The sequence below is a fragment of the Penicillium taxi genome (genome assembly GCF_028828555.1).
Source record: "Penicillium taxi strain IBT 34144 chromosome Unknown utg000004l_segment0_segment0, whole genome shotgun sequence".
NCBI classification, from domain to species: Eukaryota; Fungi; Ascomycota; class Eurotiomycetes; order Eurotiales; family Aspergillaceae; genus Penicillium; species Penicillium taxi.
In genome coordinates, this window is record NW_026643206.1 from 2,547,442 (window position 1) to 2,564,011 (window position 16,570).

Below are 16,570 nucleotides of genomic sequence, written 5' to 3' on the forward strand. Positions count from 1 at the left end.
AGGAAATGAACATACCGTCTGATCGGGTCTTACTCGTATAAGAGGGAATGTGGGGGGCTTTCCCCACGTCGGCAGGCCGAGTCCAAATCATGTGGAAATCAGTATACGGGTATCCGTAGCGAGAAAAGAGATCCCGAATATATGAATGATCAAGAGATGAGTCGATGAGACGATTGCTTCTAGGGATCTCATGATGTTTTTTTTTTTCGATTGCCACGATTGACAAGTAGTCAGATGGAATGGCGCTAATAAACTAGGCCCATGTGACTGCCTACTTCAACTAATTAGCCGGAACATAAAACGGGGAACTCCGGTATCGGCAATTGTATTATACAACCTGGAGCCGTATGGAGCCCCGCATTTTGCTAGTTCCCCAGTCTTCCCCCAGTTTCCAACTCCACGGTACCTAACTTGTTATGATTCAGCCATCAAGGTTTAAAATCACTAGTTACATCACTTTCTTAAAAATCAAGAAACTCAATTAATCCTGCAATGGCATCAATCATATTTATATCGAACGCTTAACGTCTATATTATAAGTCATCGTTTCAGTCCAGACCGATTTCCTAGATTAAGAAGTACGGAGTAGTAGTAGTAGGAGGTATTAGGCAATGTAGGAATCCGACAATCCACTCACCTGCAGGATGCAAGGCCACAATAGTGTGATGTCAACAAAGGGAAAACTTCCGAATTTGGCAGGGATAAGTGGTGATCGCATGACACTCATCCATTAGGATTCGTTCCTGTCCATGTGTTCATTTGCTTCTAGCCTTGGAAGCCTGTACACGATCCTAAGAATTCACTACCGAGTAGAAGATTGATGTTGGTTGAAATAAATACTTCACGGATGAGAACTTGATGGCATTTCGTGGATACATCCCATCTAGGTTTGATAACGGATTGGGCGTAAAGAAGTACATTGGAATAGACTACAGCCGAAGTTTACGCGGATGAATAAGAAGGTGAAGGTTATCCGATTAGGAATGAGTACCGGGGTAGACTAGAACTTAACTGTTGCTTGATTATGAGACGAAGTATGTCGAGTCATGAGTACAATGACTTTGTACAGTTGATTATGAACTCCTTGAATCACTTGATTTCATCTTCCGTAGAGCTCAAGTTCGTGTTTCGCATTCCCCCGCATCTCCAGCCACTTCGCTTTATTTCCTCCCTTGAAGGGTTATTTCCATCCAATTAGATTCGTCTGACGGAGTAGTCGGACATGAAAGACCCCTTGGAGTAATTCATTTGTACCTTGCAATAACCGTACCACAATCATCGGTACTTGTCGATCTCGGCTTACTTCTCCACACTTCGAGTGTTCCGGCTAGTCCTAGTAAAGTTCCGGAGTAGTAGTGTTAGTATTTGAAAACAATAAGCAATGACGATATGCATGTGCCGAGGCGATCATCCCTTCTTTTCCGCGATCATCCCAGCACTATTTAAATCACCCTCGTCTCCCCTACCTTTCTTCTTCAAGATCCTCACTTGAGTACTTCAGATTTCATTGAGCATTTTTGCTTCTTCAACTTCTTTCTTTTGCCTAAGTAATCATGAAGCTAGGGTTACTAGAGGCTGCCGCCTTGACGGCAGCCTCAGTGGCCACTGCCAGTGTAAGTACCCAAGTGAAAGTTTTACCATTTACTTTCAATGCTGACAATATCGATCGATAGGAGCTGGCTTATTCTCCCCCATATTACCCATCTCCATGGATGGACGGCCAAGGTGATTGGGCTGAAGCCTACAGACGCGCCGTCGATTTTGTTTCCGGCTTGACTTTGGATGAGAAAGTGAACTTGACAACCGGTGCTGGGTAAGTTATACTCAACTAAAAACATTGTATCATGGCCTAACTGAATTTTTAGTTGGGAGCAAGAACACTGTGTTGGTGAGACTGGTGATCTTCCCAGACTTGGAATGTGGGGATTGTGCTTGCAAGACTCGCCCTTGGGTGTTCGTTACAGTGAGTGATGAATTGACTCAGTTGTTTGTCAACTATGGTGACTAACTCAGAATAGGTGATTACAACTCTGGTTTCCCCGCTGGTATCAATGTTGCCGCAACATGGGACAAGAGACTCGCCTATGCCCGTGGTAAGGCAATGGGCGAAGAACACCGTGACAAGGGTGTTGACGTTCAGCTTGGACCTGTTGCTGGACCCTTGGGTTTAAACCCTGATGGTGGGCGTATCTGGGAAGGCTTTTCCCCCGATCCTGTCTTGACCGGTGTCATGATGGCTGAGACTATCAAGGGAATGCAAGATGCTGGTATCATTGCTTGTGCCAAGCACTTCATTGGTTACGAGCAGGAACATTTCCGTCAGTCAGGCGAGTCTAATGGCTTTGGTTGGAACATCACTGAGAGTGTTAGCGCCAACATTGACGACAAGACCATTCACGAACTTTATCTCTGGCCCTTTGCGGATTCCATCCGCGCTGGTGTCGGCTCTGTCATGTGCTCTTACAACCAGATCAACAACAGCTACGCTTGCTCTAACAGTTACGTCATGAACAAACTCCTCAAAGCCGAGCTTGGCTTCCAGGGCTTTGTCATGAGTGACTGGGGTGCTCACCACGCTGGTGTCAGCACTGCTCTGGCTGGTTTGGATATGTCTATGCCTGGTGATGTGATCCTGGGCAGCCCTTACTCATTCTGGGGTACCAACTTGACTATTAGTGTACTGAATGGTACTGTTCCCGAATGGCGTATTGACGACATGGCTACCCGTATAATGGCTGCATACTACAAGGTTGGCCGTGATAAGTATCGCACTCCCCCCAACTTCAGTTCATGGACCCGTGATGAGTATGGCTATGAGCACTGGATTGTGAGCGAGACCTACACTAAGCTCAACCAGCGTGTGAATGTGCAGCGCGACCACGCCGATGTCATCCGCAAGATTGGCTCTGACAGTACTGTACTTCTGAAGAACAAGAACAATGCACTTCCCCTCTCTCACAATGAGCGCCTTGTTGCTATCGTTGGTGATGATGCCGGTTCCAACGCTTACGGTCCTAACGGTTGCACTGACCGTGCCTGTGACAATGGTACCTTGGCTATGGGCTGGGGAAGTGGAACTGCTAACTTCCCTTACCTTATCACACCTGAGTCAGCTATCCAGAACGAAATCCTGAACTACAACACTCAAAGCAATGTCTTATCTGCTACTGATAACTGGGCTATCGATGAGATCGAAGCCCTTTCTGCGACGGCTAGCGTTGCTCTGGTATTTGTCAACGCTGACTCCGGTGAGGGTTACATTGAAGTTGATGGCAACTATGGTGATCGCAAGAACATGACTTTGTGGAAGAATGGTGAGGCAGTCATCAATGCCACCGCTGCGAACTGCAACAATACCATTGTCATCCTTCACACTGCATCTGCCGTCTTCATCCAAGACTGGTATGAACACGAGAACATCACCGCTATTCTTTGGGCCGGTATGCCCGGTCAGGAGAGTGGTCGCAGTTTAGTCGATGTTCTTTACGGTCGTGTCAACCCCAGCGCTAAGACTCCATTCACCTGGGGCAAGAAACGCGCAGACTATGGACCTGAAATCCTCATCTCACCCAACAACGGCATCGCCGCTCCTCAGACTGACCTCAGCACTGCTGGAGTCTTCATTGACTACCGCAACTTTGACAAGAATAACGTCACGCCCGTCTACGAGTTCGGTTTCGGTCTAAGCTACACTTCCTTCGAGTTTTCCGACTTGGAAATCAAGGCTCTGAAAGCTGACAACTACACCGCCACAACCGGCTACACCAAGACTGCCCCTGTTTTGGGCAAAGTTGGAAAGATTGCCGACTACCTCTACCCGAGTAATATCAAGCGCATTACTCAATACCTCTACCCCTGGTTGACATCTACCAACCTCAAGGAGGCATCTCTTGACCCCTACTACGGCCTGAAGAGCTCAGAGTACCTTCCAGAGGGCGCCACGAATGGCTCCGCCCAGCCTCTCCTGCCTGCCGGTGGTAGCAGCGGCGGTAACCCGCTCCTCTACGAAGATCTGATCCAGGTGACTTGCAACATCGTCAACACCGGATCTCTCATCGGTGACGAGATTCCCCAGCTCTATGTCTCTCTAGGTGGCGAGGGTGAGCCAGTTCGTGTACTGCGTGCCTTCGACCGCGTCACTATCGCTCCTGGCCAGAAGCACCTATGGACAGCCACCTTGACCCGTCGCGATCTTTCCAACTGGGACGTGGCCTCCCAGAACTGGGTCATAACTAGCCCTGAGAAGAAGGTTTACGTGGGTAATTCCTCGCGCAACCTGCCTCTCTCTGCGGTTTTGCCTACAGTCCAGTAAAAGCCTTAAGGATAATGAATTTTTATAAGTTGTTAATTGGGGAGCAAGACTGGTTTCGACTGGTTTCGACTGGTTTCGACTGGTTCCTTGACTTTGTATAGACAATCACAACTTTATGGACCATGTATTTAGTTCATTTAACGACAAGCATCTTTTCTCTTCATTCAATGGTTCTTCTACTTAATATAACATTTACGCCATCTCCAGTACAGTCGTTCTAGAAATCGGTCTGAGCCGCAAACATAAAAGAAATGACCTAACAGCTCATCGTATCACCCCATGTAATGGTGTATTAGGGCTTAAGCTAACCAATTTTTTTTATACATACCATTTTCACAAATAGTATGTATCCAATTACACCTCATCTCTGATATCACTTTTATTGTGTTCCTTCTTCATCTTCTCAGATTCTCTTGTTTCCCCTCCCAGACGCGTAAGTAACCTTCACTACTTATTTCGTTTATACTCATTTCTTCAAATTCCTCTTAATGATTCAAAATGCTGTTTTTTTTTAAAAGCTCGTCCTTACCCTTATGGCTGCTTGTATTGTTCAAGTCCTTAGTCAATGCTGATGATTTCCAAACTTGCTAGAAAGACTCCCCATTTGTTACAATTGGAAAATGACCGTTTTCATCATATCTATGCGGTTGGCTCAATAACATTCTCACACTAAGTTCTTGGCGGTGGGCCAAAACATAATCGATACGATTTCAAGAATGTAACATAACAAGATCTTTAATACACGTAATTCCCGTCTGTTCGAATTTGGTCAATTTTCATTCACAAGAACCTGAGCAGAGAAAAACTCACTCCAAAATGCAAGCCATCCGAGTTCACCCAGCACCTACGTCATCAACAGCCTATTCCCCAACAAATCCAGCCCCCACATCAGCTCTCCACATCGACAGAATCCCAATTCAACATCCAAAAAAGACGGGTGAACTTCTGATTCGCATAAATGCAACAACAGTAGTCCGAGACATGTTAACATGGCCCGAAACATACCAGCTTGAGTATTCAATTCCCGGCAACGACTTTTCTGGCACAGTTGTGGAGGTATTCTCCGATGACTCCAGTTCCGCCTTCAAACCCGGAGACGAGGTCTTTGGAATGGCAAATGCAAACCGTGGATCTACATGGGCTGAGTACTCAATTATCCTTGAGAACGAGGTTGCGCTGAAACCTAAGGCGCTTGGGTGGGAACAGGCTGCTGCTTTGCCGTTGAGTGCGCAAACGGCTTATGAGGCTCTCTTTGACCATGCCGGTGTACCTTTGCCGGAAGGGGGAAAGCCTTCTAGCACTGAAGAACAGAACAAGAAGATTTTGATCACTGGTGCTGCTGGTGGCGTTGGGCTATATCTTGTGCAGTTAGCTGCGAGTGCTGGATTACATGTTGTCGCCGCTACGAGCTCGAACGATCGGAATAGCGAGCTGCTTCAGAGTTTGGGTGCTGACGAAGCTATTGAGTATGGCGATCTTGGAAGCAAAGGAGGTGTCTTCAACATTATCATCGATACTGTTGGTGGGGATCTACTAGCCCGATGCTGGGACTACGTTGAAGAATCTGGGTCCCTTATCTCAGTGGACTCGGCCAGTTTCAATTTTGTGGAAGAGCATCGGAAGCGTGGGCTTGTGAAGGCGGGTGTTAAGGCTTTGTTCTTTATTGTTGAGGGTAGTAGTAAAGTATTGCATGATTTGGCTGTATTGGTTGATCGAGGAGATTTACGCTCGTTTGTTGCAAGGAGTTTTCCGCTTGCACAAGTGAGGGAGGCTTATGATTATGCTAATGGTAGGTTTTCTGGGAGAGGAAAGATTGTAATCACGATGCTATAGTGTATCAGGATTCGAGTCTTGATTTGAAAGATCTCGTTCTATCTTTAAAGAGGCGCGTTCTCGATAACACTACCGAGGACTTTCCGAGGTCCTGAATCAAAGGTGGTCTATATGCAATTAATCTCTTTTGAAGTAAGAAATTAAATAAAAACAATACACTTGTTACACTGGGGCACTCTGGCAAAAAAAGGAAAGGCTATCAACTCGTGACCCTTGGAGTTTGAGTTCCATCATGATCGATGAAATGACCAAACCAAGGCCGGATAGACAAACATAAAGCAGCCAAACATAAAAGAGATATTTCGTGATAACCTGAAAAACGACATCCCTCTTAGATCCAGACAAGTCTCGCATGGGACTAGTGGTAGCAGTTGATGCCGCATTAATCTCGGCTGCAAGCTTAGATCTCAACGGTTGCATCCATATTTCTCCCTAGCTGCACACACTGTTTGTAAAAAACTGGTTCAACGACTCCTGACACAGATGCTGCCAGTTACCACACTAATGAGAAATCAGTTGTAGCATTAGCCTGGGGTGCGAGCAGTGGGGCTTGAAAGTTCGGGCCTAGCGACACGAGACCAAGACGCATATGGGTTTATATCTATGTAAAGGCCATATCCAAGGGTTATTAAGAGCATAAACAACATGTCAAAGATGATCGCTTCATGATATCTCTCGGTTGACCTCATGTAAAAGCTCCCGAGACCAGATTCACTTTCAATCAACGTTCACACTTTTCGACAGCTGTCAGCCCTATATCACATCTTTTTTTACTCCGAACTCATATTTTCTTTCTTGAATTATGTTATAGCTTGATTTGGTAATGCGTAATGCTACATTTTCATTGGAAAACTAGACCTTGCAAGCATGGCACGGATATGGACTAACAAAATCACCTGATCTGACATCTATTCAGGAGGTAAATATTGTATCTTTTGTTACATCATCCTTGTTTAGACCTTGATTTCTATAGTTTATCATCTGATCAAAACAGATACTTGTTGATTTACTCTCTTAAAATAAGAAAAGAGCGTTCTCTTAAGGTCTTGTACGGAATGGACCATTCAGTGGCTCCTGTCACCCCAGAAGAATCGAATCTGGAGCCTACGACAGAAAAGGCGGATACCGAAGAACAAGTTACAGAAGAAATTCAAGAAAATGCTGAAATAAGGCAAAAAAATCACTGTCCTTCAAATTAGCGTTCATAGGCCTTGCAGTGACACTTTTTGTTTTTCAAGTGGATGCAACCTGCCTAGGAATTGCCCTTCCGGTGAGCTCAATTTGCCTACTCACTTCGGTGTTTTTGGATGAAATTGATCTGAAGAGGCAAGATCTTGGGGATCAACGCTTTGAGGAATAGTCCAAGTCAGCATTGCCAGGTGACAATACCTAAAAAATACTCTCGACTAACAATTAATCTTAATTATTGCAAGGATGAAAGAGAACCCAGATGGATCTCAGTGCACCGTATCCTTCTGAACGAGAGCATGCATTGAATGAATTTAGGAGACTTTTGTGAGCTAGAAAAATTGAATAAACTAGGAGTAAAAATTAAAAAAAATAAAAATAAAAAAATGAGAAAGAGCAAGCCCCGTAGGAACATCAGAACAAGAGTGAGAACAGAAACTACGTGATCTTCAAATTCTCAGCTCATTCCAAGCTTCGTGAGCCATCTGATTCATCACATCTATCAACAAAGACATATCTGCTTAATGAGCAGCTGAGCTCGGAGGAAAAGCTCCTCAAATCGAATCATGAATGACCCTTTTCGACCCAACACCATTATCTCCCTCCACGGATCTCAAATAGCGGAGGCCAGAAGAGCTGGGATAAGGATCACGTTGGTTCGATCTCTGCCATGAAGCAGGGTGAAACATTTCTTTCACCTCATTCATATTTTGATGTGTTGTGATCTAAGCACAGGAATGCAAACAGAATCATCACAACAAAGACGACTTTTCTTTTCAATTAGAACATACCTAAGGTAGCCCCAATGATATACTTTCCTACTTAGTTTGTTTTGCTATACCAACAAGCTCTTTTGTTGAAACATTTAACCGAATCCATCACGGTAGTAGCTGTGGCCTCCAGAGTCACATCACTACTACCGCAGTAATGAAGAACATTAAAAAGTTGAGCCCTTATTAAAGCTCACCATCTCCGTCGCCAAACCCATAGTCAGGGTCAAAATCCGCTGGTTGCTTGCACACACCCATGGCCTGAAAATACCACAAATGATCGGCAGTATTCTTGCGGAGACTGCCATGTTGACCAGTATTGCCATCTTCGCTATCAATCCCATAGATAACCTCCACCACATCCGCAGTAACATTAAGTTGTTCGTTAGTGGGTTGATTAATCCAGTATTCGGGTGAAGGGTGACTCCAATCCCATAAACCGGGCTGTAGCGGGACAGGGTCCGAGGCATGGGTCACTCTGTAGATGTTGGATATTTTGTTGGTTATGAACTCGGCGAGCTTAAAGTTTCCGACTTTAGGGCTTCCGAAAGTCCACTGAAATTTGGCCACTTGTTAGCTAGGCAGGTTTAAGAAAATGCACGAATTTATTTTGGTAGCGCTCACGATTCGCAGATGGGGGAAGCCTTTGGCCTGAAGCTCAGTTCCCGCCAGGGTCGCAAGGGCACCACCCAGGCTGTGACCCACTATGTCCAGTTTATAGTCTGGATAATCAATGACGGTGTTGTTCAGCAGTTCGGTAACATTATTGGCGACTTGTTGCCAGTAATTCCAAAATCCGTGATGGGCATAGCAATTGGTGCAAATCTTGGGGATGGATGTTTTGTGAAAGGCGTCTCTATCCGTTTTCCAATCCGATCGAGATACCGAACCACGGAATGATAGAATGATACGCTTTTGGTCGTGGTTCAAGGCGACGTATCCTGTTGGGCCAGTTTTACTGTGGAAGGACATGGTAATATTGGTATTATTGTGTGAAACGAGATCACATAGGCCAAACCCTGGGTCACAGACTAGTGGCTTTCCATCTCTAGTTTTGTTGTTGTTCTGATCGCATCCTGCTAGAGCAGCATATTGAGCGAACAAATTGAAATCGTCCAATAAACTCGGAGGTATTCCTAACGCAAATACGAAATTAGGTGATTTATTAGTGTTTAACCATCAGAGATATACTTACCGCGACGCGCTAGATCGAAGCTGGCAGGCACAATAGTAGCCAAGGTCAACGTGAAGATAAGGCCCAGCGCTGATCTGAGCATGATGGATGAGACGAATGCGTAAAAGCGCTCTGCATAGTGATAGAAATTAATAGGACGATCGTTTTTTTTATAGCATACAGCCTTTACGTATATAAACCAAAGTAATCGTCTGGATCTTAGTACAGCAGTGTCTATGCCATCATGATGCCATCATGGATGTCTCGTCAGATGATACCTCTAGTTACTAGGGTAACATCTACATTAGCCTCTGGTATCAAGGTTGGTCATGGTTGTATCGAAGGTCAACCTCTCATTGACTGCTGTTGAAATCATATTGGTAAGTGTCAAATGTAGAGATGTTAAACCGCAAATATCTGCAAATCTTAGTCATCTAGCTAGCCTTTAAATACCTAAAGTAAATAAATCACCACCGAACCGCCATCACTACCAAGCCGCCACCCCAGAACACCATAGTAAACTCGAAAAAAATTGAATATCACATCTCAACAACCGTGACACTGATATAATTCAAATATTCGGTGAGATATAACTATAAGAATATTCACAAAGAATCAATTTATTTTAAGTAAATTAAATAGAGGGATTATAGTAGTATCATAAATTACGGTGTAATTTATTTATTTTAGCTTCAAGTACACTTTACTCGATGATTTCCTAATCCTTCTTTCCATGTATATATATATTTAATTAGCTAGTAATAATCCGATTTCGAGACTTGAAATCATTTAACTAGTGGTTGTTGAAATATGACATTCAATTTTTTCGAGTTTACTATGGTTTTCTGGGGTGGCGGTTCGGTGGTGATTTACTTTATTGTAAATACAAACTCCTCTAAATCTGCATATTCTGCACTTATTTTGAAATGGATTCCACCTCTTCTCAGGCAATTCCAATTGACCCAATCCTCCAAAACTTCATTCCTGCGCTAATACCTGCTCCCGAGCCACTCCAACTCCAATTCCCACTACCTCTCGATCAGACGTTCCAAACTGCTGACGGAGGAGTCAATTCAATCAATAATTTCGCCCAAGATCATGGATATGCAGTTGCAAAACTCCGCACAGAAAAAGCAAGAAGGGGGCTTTAAAGGTGCTTCATTTCTATGTTTCAACTCTTTGCTCTAATTATATCATTTAAGCAACTTACTAAATAGCTCTTACTTAGACTATACGGCTTCTTTGTGACCGTGGACGCGTATATAAATCTTGAATTACAACTCCACGTCAACGAGAGACTACAACTGTTGCGACAGCCGAGAAACAAGGCCATCAACAGACGGAAAGTATTTCGGCCGAAAAAGCTTCTGCCGAGACAGTGACTCTGGAACTAGATTAGTATATCACGGCATCCTTGAACGATATGCATTCATCGCAAACGACACCCTTGAGCGATGTGCATCCGCGACAGTAATGTCCCGTCTTCACCGTCTCTTCTGTCTCGGACGAATGTTGACATTCGTCCAGGGCAGAGGGGCACCCATATACTATAAGTAGCTAGTTCTTTCATCAATGAAAAAGCAGACTTCACAACAATCGCAATATTCAGTATCGTAGCATCCACTACACCCGGTGGATTTTCTACGGTGTTGAGTAGCGGTTTGTTGGAGCTCACAACGTCTACTATTCTCAGTTAAGATATTCGAATATCGCCAAGCGAGCGACAACAACACTAGCTAATGGGTGCCCATTTGTCATTTCTCTCCGTCTTAATCTTCAGACCAATCCCTGGAATATTACTATAGAAAACATAACTCATCATAAGTTAGATTTTGCTAGGATTATCGTTTAGACGAACAAGTTCTGGGTTCTGAAAGATCCCTTTCGGTTTTCTCCCGACCTGGTTCCCGCGGATAGGGGTCCCCCTCGGCCTATGGATCCATGGTTGGTCGCCATCGGGGCGGACCTGTCTATACTAGCTATATCGCTTAAATTATCTCTAGACGGCCATAGGACCTAGCACCAACTAACTGGTACTTAAGCTTAGTAGGCTTATTCTTAGATAGAGTATAAAAGAGCGGTCCAGGTGCGGCGTCAGTTGCATAACACTATATATCCTAATATCGCTCCTAGAGCTGCGGCTCTATTGATGGAGGCTTAGGTGGAATTCAATAAGGAGTAGGTAGGTCGGAGACTTCTTCGCTTAGATAAGGGGGAGAAGTATTTTAACCCTTGGTGTGCTGCTAAAATTGCGTTTAAGCAGAAAATGTGGGCGCGGCTGGATTAGTTGAATCCCGCAATATATGGACTCCTAGTTGCTGCTCGCCAGGGGAAGTGGCCTACTTCTGTTGATCTAGCTGATTTTTAGGCTTAGAAATTGTTTCTTTTCCGTTTTCGGGTTATTAGTTTTTCTTTCTGTTTTCGCTGGCTGTTTACTTGTGTTTTAAATTCTGAAATCAGATCTTGAGAGTTCTGGGCCTAGTCTTCTAGGATCTATTGGTTGTATTTGGGGGGCCATCCCTTCTATTTTATTAGATAGTATGTTTTTCCTTTTTCAGTTTTTTGATCTTTGATAGTTTCAACTTCTCATTCTCCGTTATCTTCAAGTTCCGGCATCAGTAGAGGTTCTTCCTTAGAATGCGAGTTCCAAGGTTCTAGTAGTTATACCAGGAATATCCGAATATGTTATAAAGCTATACGTATTTCTTAGAGAGCGTAAGGCGATATGCTTATGAACCGACCGTTTCTAGGATTCAAAAAGGTAGGCAACCTTGGAAAGATCCGAATCTAAAATCTGACCTGCATTTAAAGTCACGCTTATCTTGCCTACAGTTTCCTAAAAGATGACAGCTACTAGAATGGGGCAGTGCTGGGCGCAAAAACTTACGACATCTGAAGGTGCGGAGAATCTAACTAGTTAGCCATAAATCACCCTTGTATGCCTTATGCCTATGGTTATCCGAATCTACTGGATAACAGCACTTGAGAGGTATATAAGCCTTGAAATTGCCAACCTCGAAGAATATATCTATACTACTCAGAGACTTTTACAGGTGTCACTCTACCTAAATATCATACTTCCATCCATCTTCTGGCCTCATAGATCTGTGTTCAACTGCTACTCAAAGGCCCGATTCAAAGGTTTGCTCAAACCATCCATGCTACCCCTGAAGTCTAGAACTCGAAACCAATCCCAATAATTACAAGTACAGACTTCATCATGCCTCAGAAATCTGCTGCAGATCGCCGACGAGAAGAAGAAGAAGAGAGACGCCGACGAAACAATGCCGCCCAAGCCCAAGCCAACGCAGCGGCCCAGGCTACTTATTACAGCACCATTTCCTCATCCTACTCTGGTGGAAGTAGCTGTGATTCTTCGAACTCTGGGTCTTCGAACTCCAGCTCCTCTTGTGACAACGGGTCTTCCGGAGGCAGCTGCTAGGTGACTGCTTCCAACCTTGTGCACTTCCGAGGTGAAGGGAATTTATGATATGCTGATGGCAATAGGGGACGGGGTTGGTTGGCTACCAGCTTCCAAGATTGGAAGTAGATGAAGTAGAGAGCTCAGAATACTGTCATATTTCTATAGTTCCAATGCTGTAGCATTCCCAGTTGTATTTACTTGGGCTCAATATGATTATTCATTCAAGATACATGGATACTGCTTAGAGCGAACTGGATCCAATGCTCAAGCGAGGCTAATAGCTACCTGTAGATTTACCTAAGTAAATCTGGTTGGCACGAAGAGAATCTACTATCTTTAAATGGAGCATAATCTTTGCGGTAAAATACTTCAACATCCGATCCCAATAATGATGGTTATTTTCATCTTCACTCAGCATTCATTACACTGGGCAGGTTCCGACCTCGGGATCATGCGATGATAAGCCGCCAATACAAGAGTTTGAGCAGCTGAATATCATTGTTGAGTCATGTTGAGCATTGAGTAACTTCTCTTGTGGATTTAGTTAGCATTGAAATCTTGGGGATAGATGTTCGAAGGGATGTGAAGTAATCCAACCACCAAGACTGATCTTGAATATTATACCGTATAATCTAAATGATGAGGGGAGAAGAGACTGAAGAGTAGACCCGAAGAAAACGAAGACCCATGTAGGGTTCAATCGCAAAAATGGGCTTCTAATCCAACACGCCACCCACCGTATGAAGCAATATATCCACTTATCATGTGTGAAGCAAGTTATAAGCCTAAGTAGAGGGGCAGTATTGTGATTTCTGTAACTTCTTCCCAAGAATGAGCCATATTAGTCTACTGTCTATCGATTTGAACAGACACATAGAGCTGTTGTCGAGAATTCATAGTTTTTTGGATGTACTTTACCAACAAGATTGTTGGTGCCTCAGGTGTGAATCATTAAGCCGCAAGTGGAGTTGATGTCATTCCACTCAACTTCACATTCCCTGTTTACCAAGACCCCATACTTGCTAATTACCTCTGTACTACGGTTGATTCTGTCTACGCATACTTCTACACTCAACCTGTGCCACTTCTGGTTCTTTTGCCCTGTACACGCTCTCTGATATAGCCTAGCCTTGAGAGGCGTCGACAGCTTCAATATACGACAATGGCCACTTCCACCCAACCTGCGCCCTCATCGGCCGTCCTCCTCATATACCCAGCGACGCTACTTCTGGGTTCACTATTCTCAATTATATCACCGACAGCTCATGGCTCTAGGGCACTCATACCTCCACCATCCCAATTGCCAGGCCCGCTAGCACCTTCTCTCGCAGCGGATCTGTACTTATCTGAAAACCCAGTCAACTACTTCGCACGGAAGAACAACATCTTCAACGTTTATTTTGTGAAAATTGGATGGCTGTGGACTACTCTCGCCTTCGCCTCACTCCTCTTCGCCCAGCCCTCGTACTACACACCCTCGCTCTCTCCATCACAACAGCAAACGCGATTCCGCCGTGCCTTACAATCTCTTCTACGATATGCACTCGTGACTACCGTATGGTATCTGATGACACAATGGTTCTTTGGTCCACCGATTATCGATCGAGGCTTTGTAGCTACCGGTGGAAAATGCCGGCACGCCATTAACAAGCTGAGCGCGGAGTCCATTTCATCTGCCAAACTGGAAACAGTATTTACCGCAGGAGCCTGCAAAGCTGCCGGTGGAGCGTGGACGGGTGGTCACGACATCAGTGGACACGTTTTCATGTTAGTGCTAGTGACAGCGCACTTGGCATTCGAGGCGATCGGCGTTGGTGCATATGGGAATTTCGCAGGCTCAGCCACGCGCCCTGAAGCTACTAATTTCCGTGAGCGAAAAACGAGTGACCCAGATATCCCTCATACTGGAAATAACGATGGTCTTTCTGGTTTTGTGAGGACTTGGTCGTTGCGCTTGGTGTGGGCTGTGGTCGGCCTAGGATGGTGGATGCTTTTCATGACTGCTATCTGGTTCCACACATGGCTAGAAAAGGTGAGTTTTCAATCCTGATCGGCCCTGTAAATTCTTATCTTCAAAACTGACCTTTTTTTCTCTCTCTCTCTAGTGGGCTGGTATGATCATTGCACTAAGTACCATTTATACTATCTATGTGCTTCCGAGAAAACTCGCGTCCTGGAGAGATATCGTTGGGTTACCAGGGATATAACATTACTCGCCTTACTCTTATCTAATGCTTGTAACTATACTGTCAGAACTAAATAGATTGCGTTGCATTTTAATTTATGTATTATTCATGGCCAGGCTTGGCTTTCATATGCTTTTCACTCCTTGTCCATACCTTCTCCCAGTCATTGCATTGCGTCTTCTATTATACAGAAAACTCAATCCTTTTTTTAACAAATCCAGTATCGCTAATTCGGCTCCATGTGCCACTGATCACCTATCCTAAATCCCTCGGGGAAGGGATCCGATGAGTCTAAAACAACCTGTTTGAAACTTGTGATCCAACCTCGGCCTTTGACTGTAGGTAGAACAGCCGGATAGTCACCAACTTTTGTCAGGCCGGAAATTCTACTGACGAACTCCGTACCAATGATACTCCGGTGCTTCAAAACCTCTCCCACTTCGATCTGGCCCCTGGCGTGCATAACGGCGAGTCGAGCACATGTCCCAGTTCCACAGGGACTGCGATCAAATCGTCCGGGCGAAACAACCACAGCATTGACAGCAACCTGGCAGTCATGTTCCCTAGTCACGGGCTCAGTAAACTCCAGGACACTAAACCCTGTGATACCACTATTCTCCGGGTGTACAGGGGTATACAAAGCCTCAACGACACGCTTGATCCGCTCCCCAATCTTGACCAGTTGAGTAGCGTGTGAATTGTCAATCTTCAACCCCAACGAGGCAGCATCGACCAAAATGTACATCATTCCTCCATATGCAATATCAACCGAGACCTCTCCACGAGGAAAAGCAGGATCCTGAACTTTATAGTCTAGCTCCAACACAAAAGCAGGGACATTGTGGAACTCCACACTCTTGCACTTGCCTGCTTCACATTCGGCAGTGACTTTCACCAGACCGGCCGCAGTGTCCAGGGAAACTTCAGTGATAGGCTCTTGCATTGGGATCATGCCAGTTTCAAGAAGCACAGTCGTCGTACAGATGATATTCGAGCCAGACATCGGCGCGTATTCTTCACTCTCCATGATCAAGAATCCAGCATCTGCACGTGGATCACAGGGTGGGAGAATCAGGTTTGTGTTCATTGAAGCACGGCCTCGAGGCTCGTTGAGGAGAAGTTGGCGAATGTGGTCTTTCTGAGTTGACATGTGAATGAGCTTTTCAAACATTGTTTTCCCTGGAACGTCGAGGACTCCGCCGGTGATCACATCGCCAACTTCACCCTCAGCGTGACATCCAACCACAGTCAACGATCTTGAAAAGGGCATATCGGGATCGACAGGGAGTTAATTTGAAAAATATCAGCTCAGGATGTTTTCGCAACCAGATTCCATATTAGCACCTTTGCCGGACTATAAGTAGTTTTTAGACGGCCTTCCTACTCCATTGGCAGCGAGGATTGATCGCAGAGGCCTGCATTAGCCAGAATATTTTAAAATCGTCGACTCTTTCCAGGGTTTGTAGCTGGCGCCGTAGCCGCTGAAAGCAAACCTAAGGGTGGAAGTATTCTCCGACGATATGTGTGAGCGGTCATGTGCACATGTGAGTGGATACATCATATGCAAGATGATGCTCTTTACTTCTCGCAGACAAAGAAAATTTGATCTCGTGATATCCCGAAGGCCTGGATCTTAGACTGAATATATTGAAGTCGACAAACACAGGAGCTCGGTTGCGCCCT

At 44.8% G+C, this 16,570-nt stretch overlaps 6 protein-coding genes across 6 annotated transcripts; 4 read left to right on the forward strand and 2 right to left on the reverse strand.

Moving 5' to 3' along the window:
• Positions 1–1,553: 1,553 nt before the first annotated feature.
• N7495_005866 (beta-glucosidase) lies at positions 1,554–4,312 on the forward strand (the record flags this gene model as incomplete). Its single annotated transcript, XM_057208517.1, has 4 exons — positions 1,554–1,613; positions 1,674–1,813; positions 1,866–1,963; positions 2,019–4,312. The coding sequence occupies 4 exons, from the start codon at positions 1,554–1,556 to the stop codon at positions 4,310–4,312; spliced, it is 2,592 nt and encodes an 863-aa protein (XP_057062291.1).
• Positions 4,313–5,128: 816 nt separating this feature from the next.
• Positions 5,129–6,145, forward strand: N7495_005867 (NADP-dependent oxidoreductase; the record flags this gene model as incomplete). Its single annotated transcript, XM_057208518.1, has 1 exon — positions 5,129–6,145. The coding sequence occupies one exon, from the start codon at positions 5,129–5,131 to the stop codon at positions 6,143–6,145; it is 1,017 nt and encodes a 338-aa protein (XP_057062292.1).
• A 2,144-nt stretch (positions 6,146–8,289) lies between these two features.
• Positions 8,290–9,380, reverse strand: N7495_005868 (lipase family protein; the record flags this gene model as incomplete). The annotated part of the gene is made up of 3 exons (XM_057208519.1): positions 8,290–8,658; positions 8,728–9,239; positions 9,299–9,380. The coding sequence occupies 3 exons, from the start codon at positions 9,378–9,380 to the stop codon at positions 8,290–8,292; spliced, it is 963 nt and encodes a 320-aa protein (XP_057062293.1).
• Positions 9,381–12,497: 3,117 nt separating this feature from the next.
• On the forward strand, positions 12,498–12,719 carry N7495_005869 (uncharacterized protein; the record flags this gene model as incomplete). The annotated part of the gene is made up of 1 exon (XM_057208520.1): positions 12,498–12,719. The coding sequence occupies one exon, from the start codon at positions 12,498–12,500 to the stop codon at positions 12,717–12,719; it is 222 nt and encodes a 73-aa protein (XP_057062294.1).
• Positions 12,720–13,824: 1,105 nt separating this feature from the next.
• N7495_005870 (putative inositol phospholipid biosynthesis protein Scs3) lies at positions 13,825–14,908 on the forward strand (the record flags this gene model as incomplete). The annotated part of the gene is made up of 2 exons (XM_057208521.1): positions 13,825–14,733; positions 14,807–14,908. Coding segments are annotated over 2 exons (1,011 nt in total), but the record flags the coding sequence as incomplete, so codon positions are not given.
• A 205-nt stretch (positions 14,909–15,113) lies between these two features.
• Positions 15,114–16,157, reverse strand: N7495_005871 (proline racemase family protein; the record flags this gene model as incomplete). Its single annotated transcript, XM_057208522.1, has 1 exon — positions 15,114–16,157. One exon carries the CDS (start codon positions 16,155–16,157, stop codon positions 15,114–15,116), a length of 1,044 nt encoding a protein of 347 aa, XP_057062296.1.
• Positions 16,158–16,570: the final 413 nt, after the last annotated feature.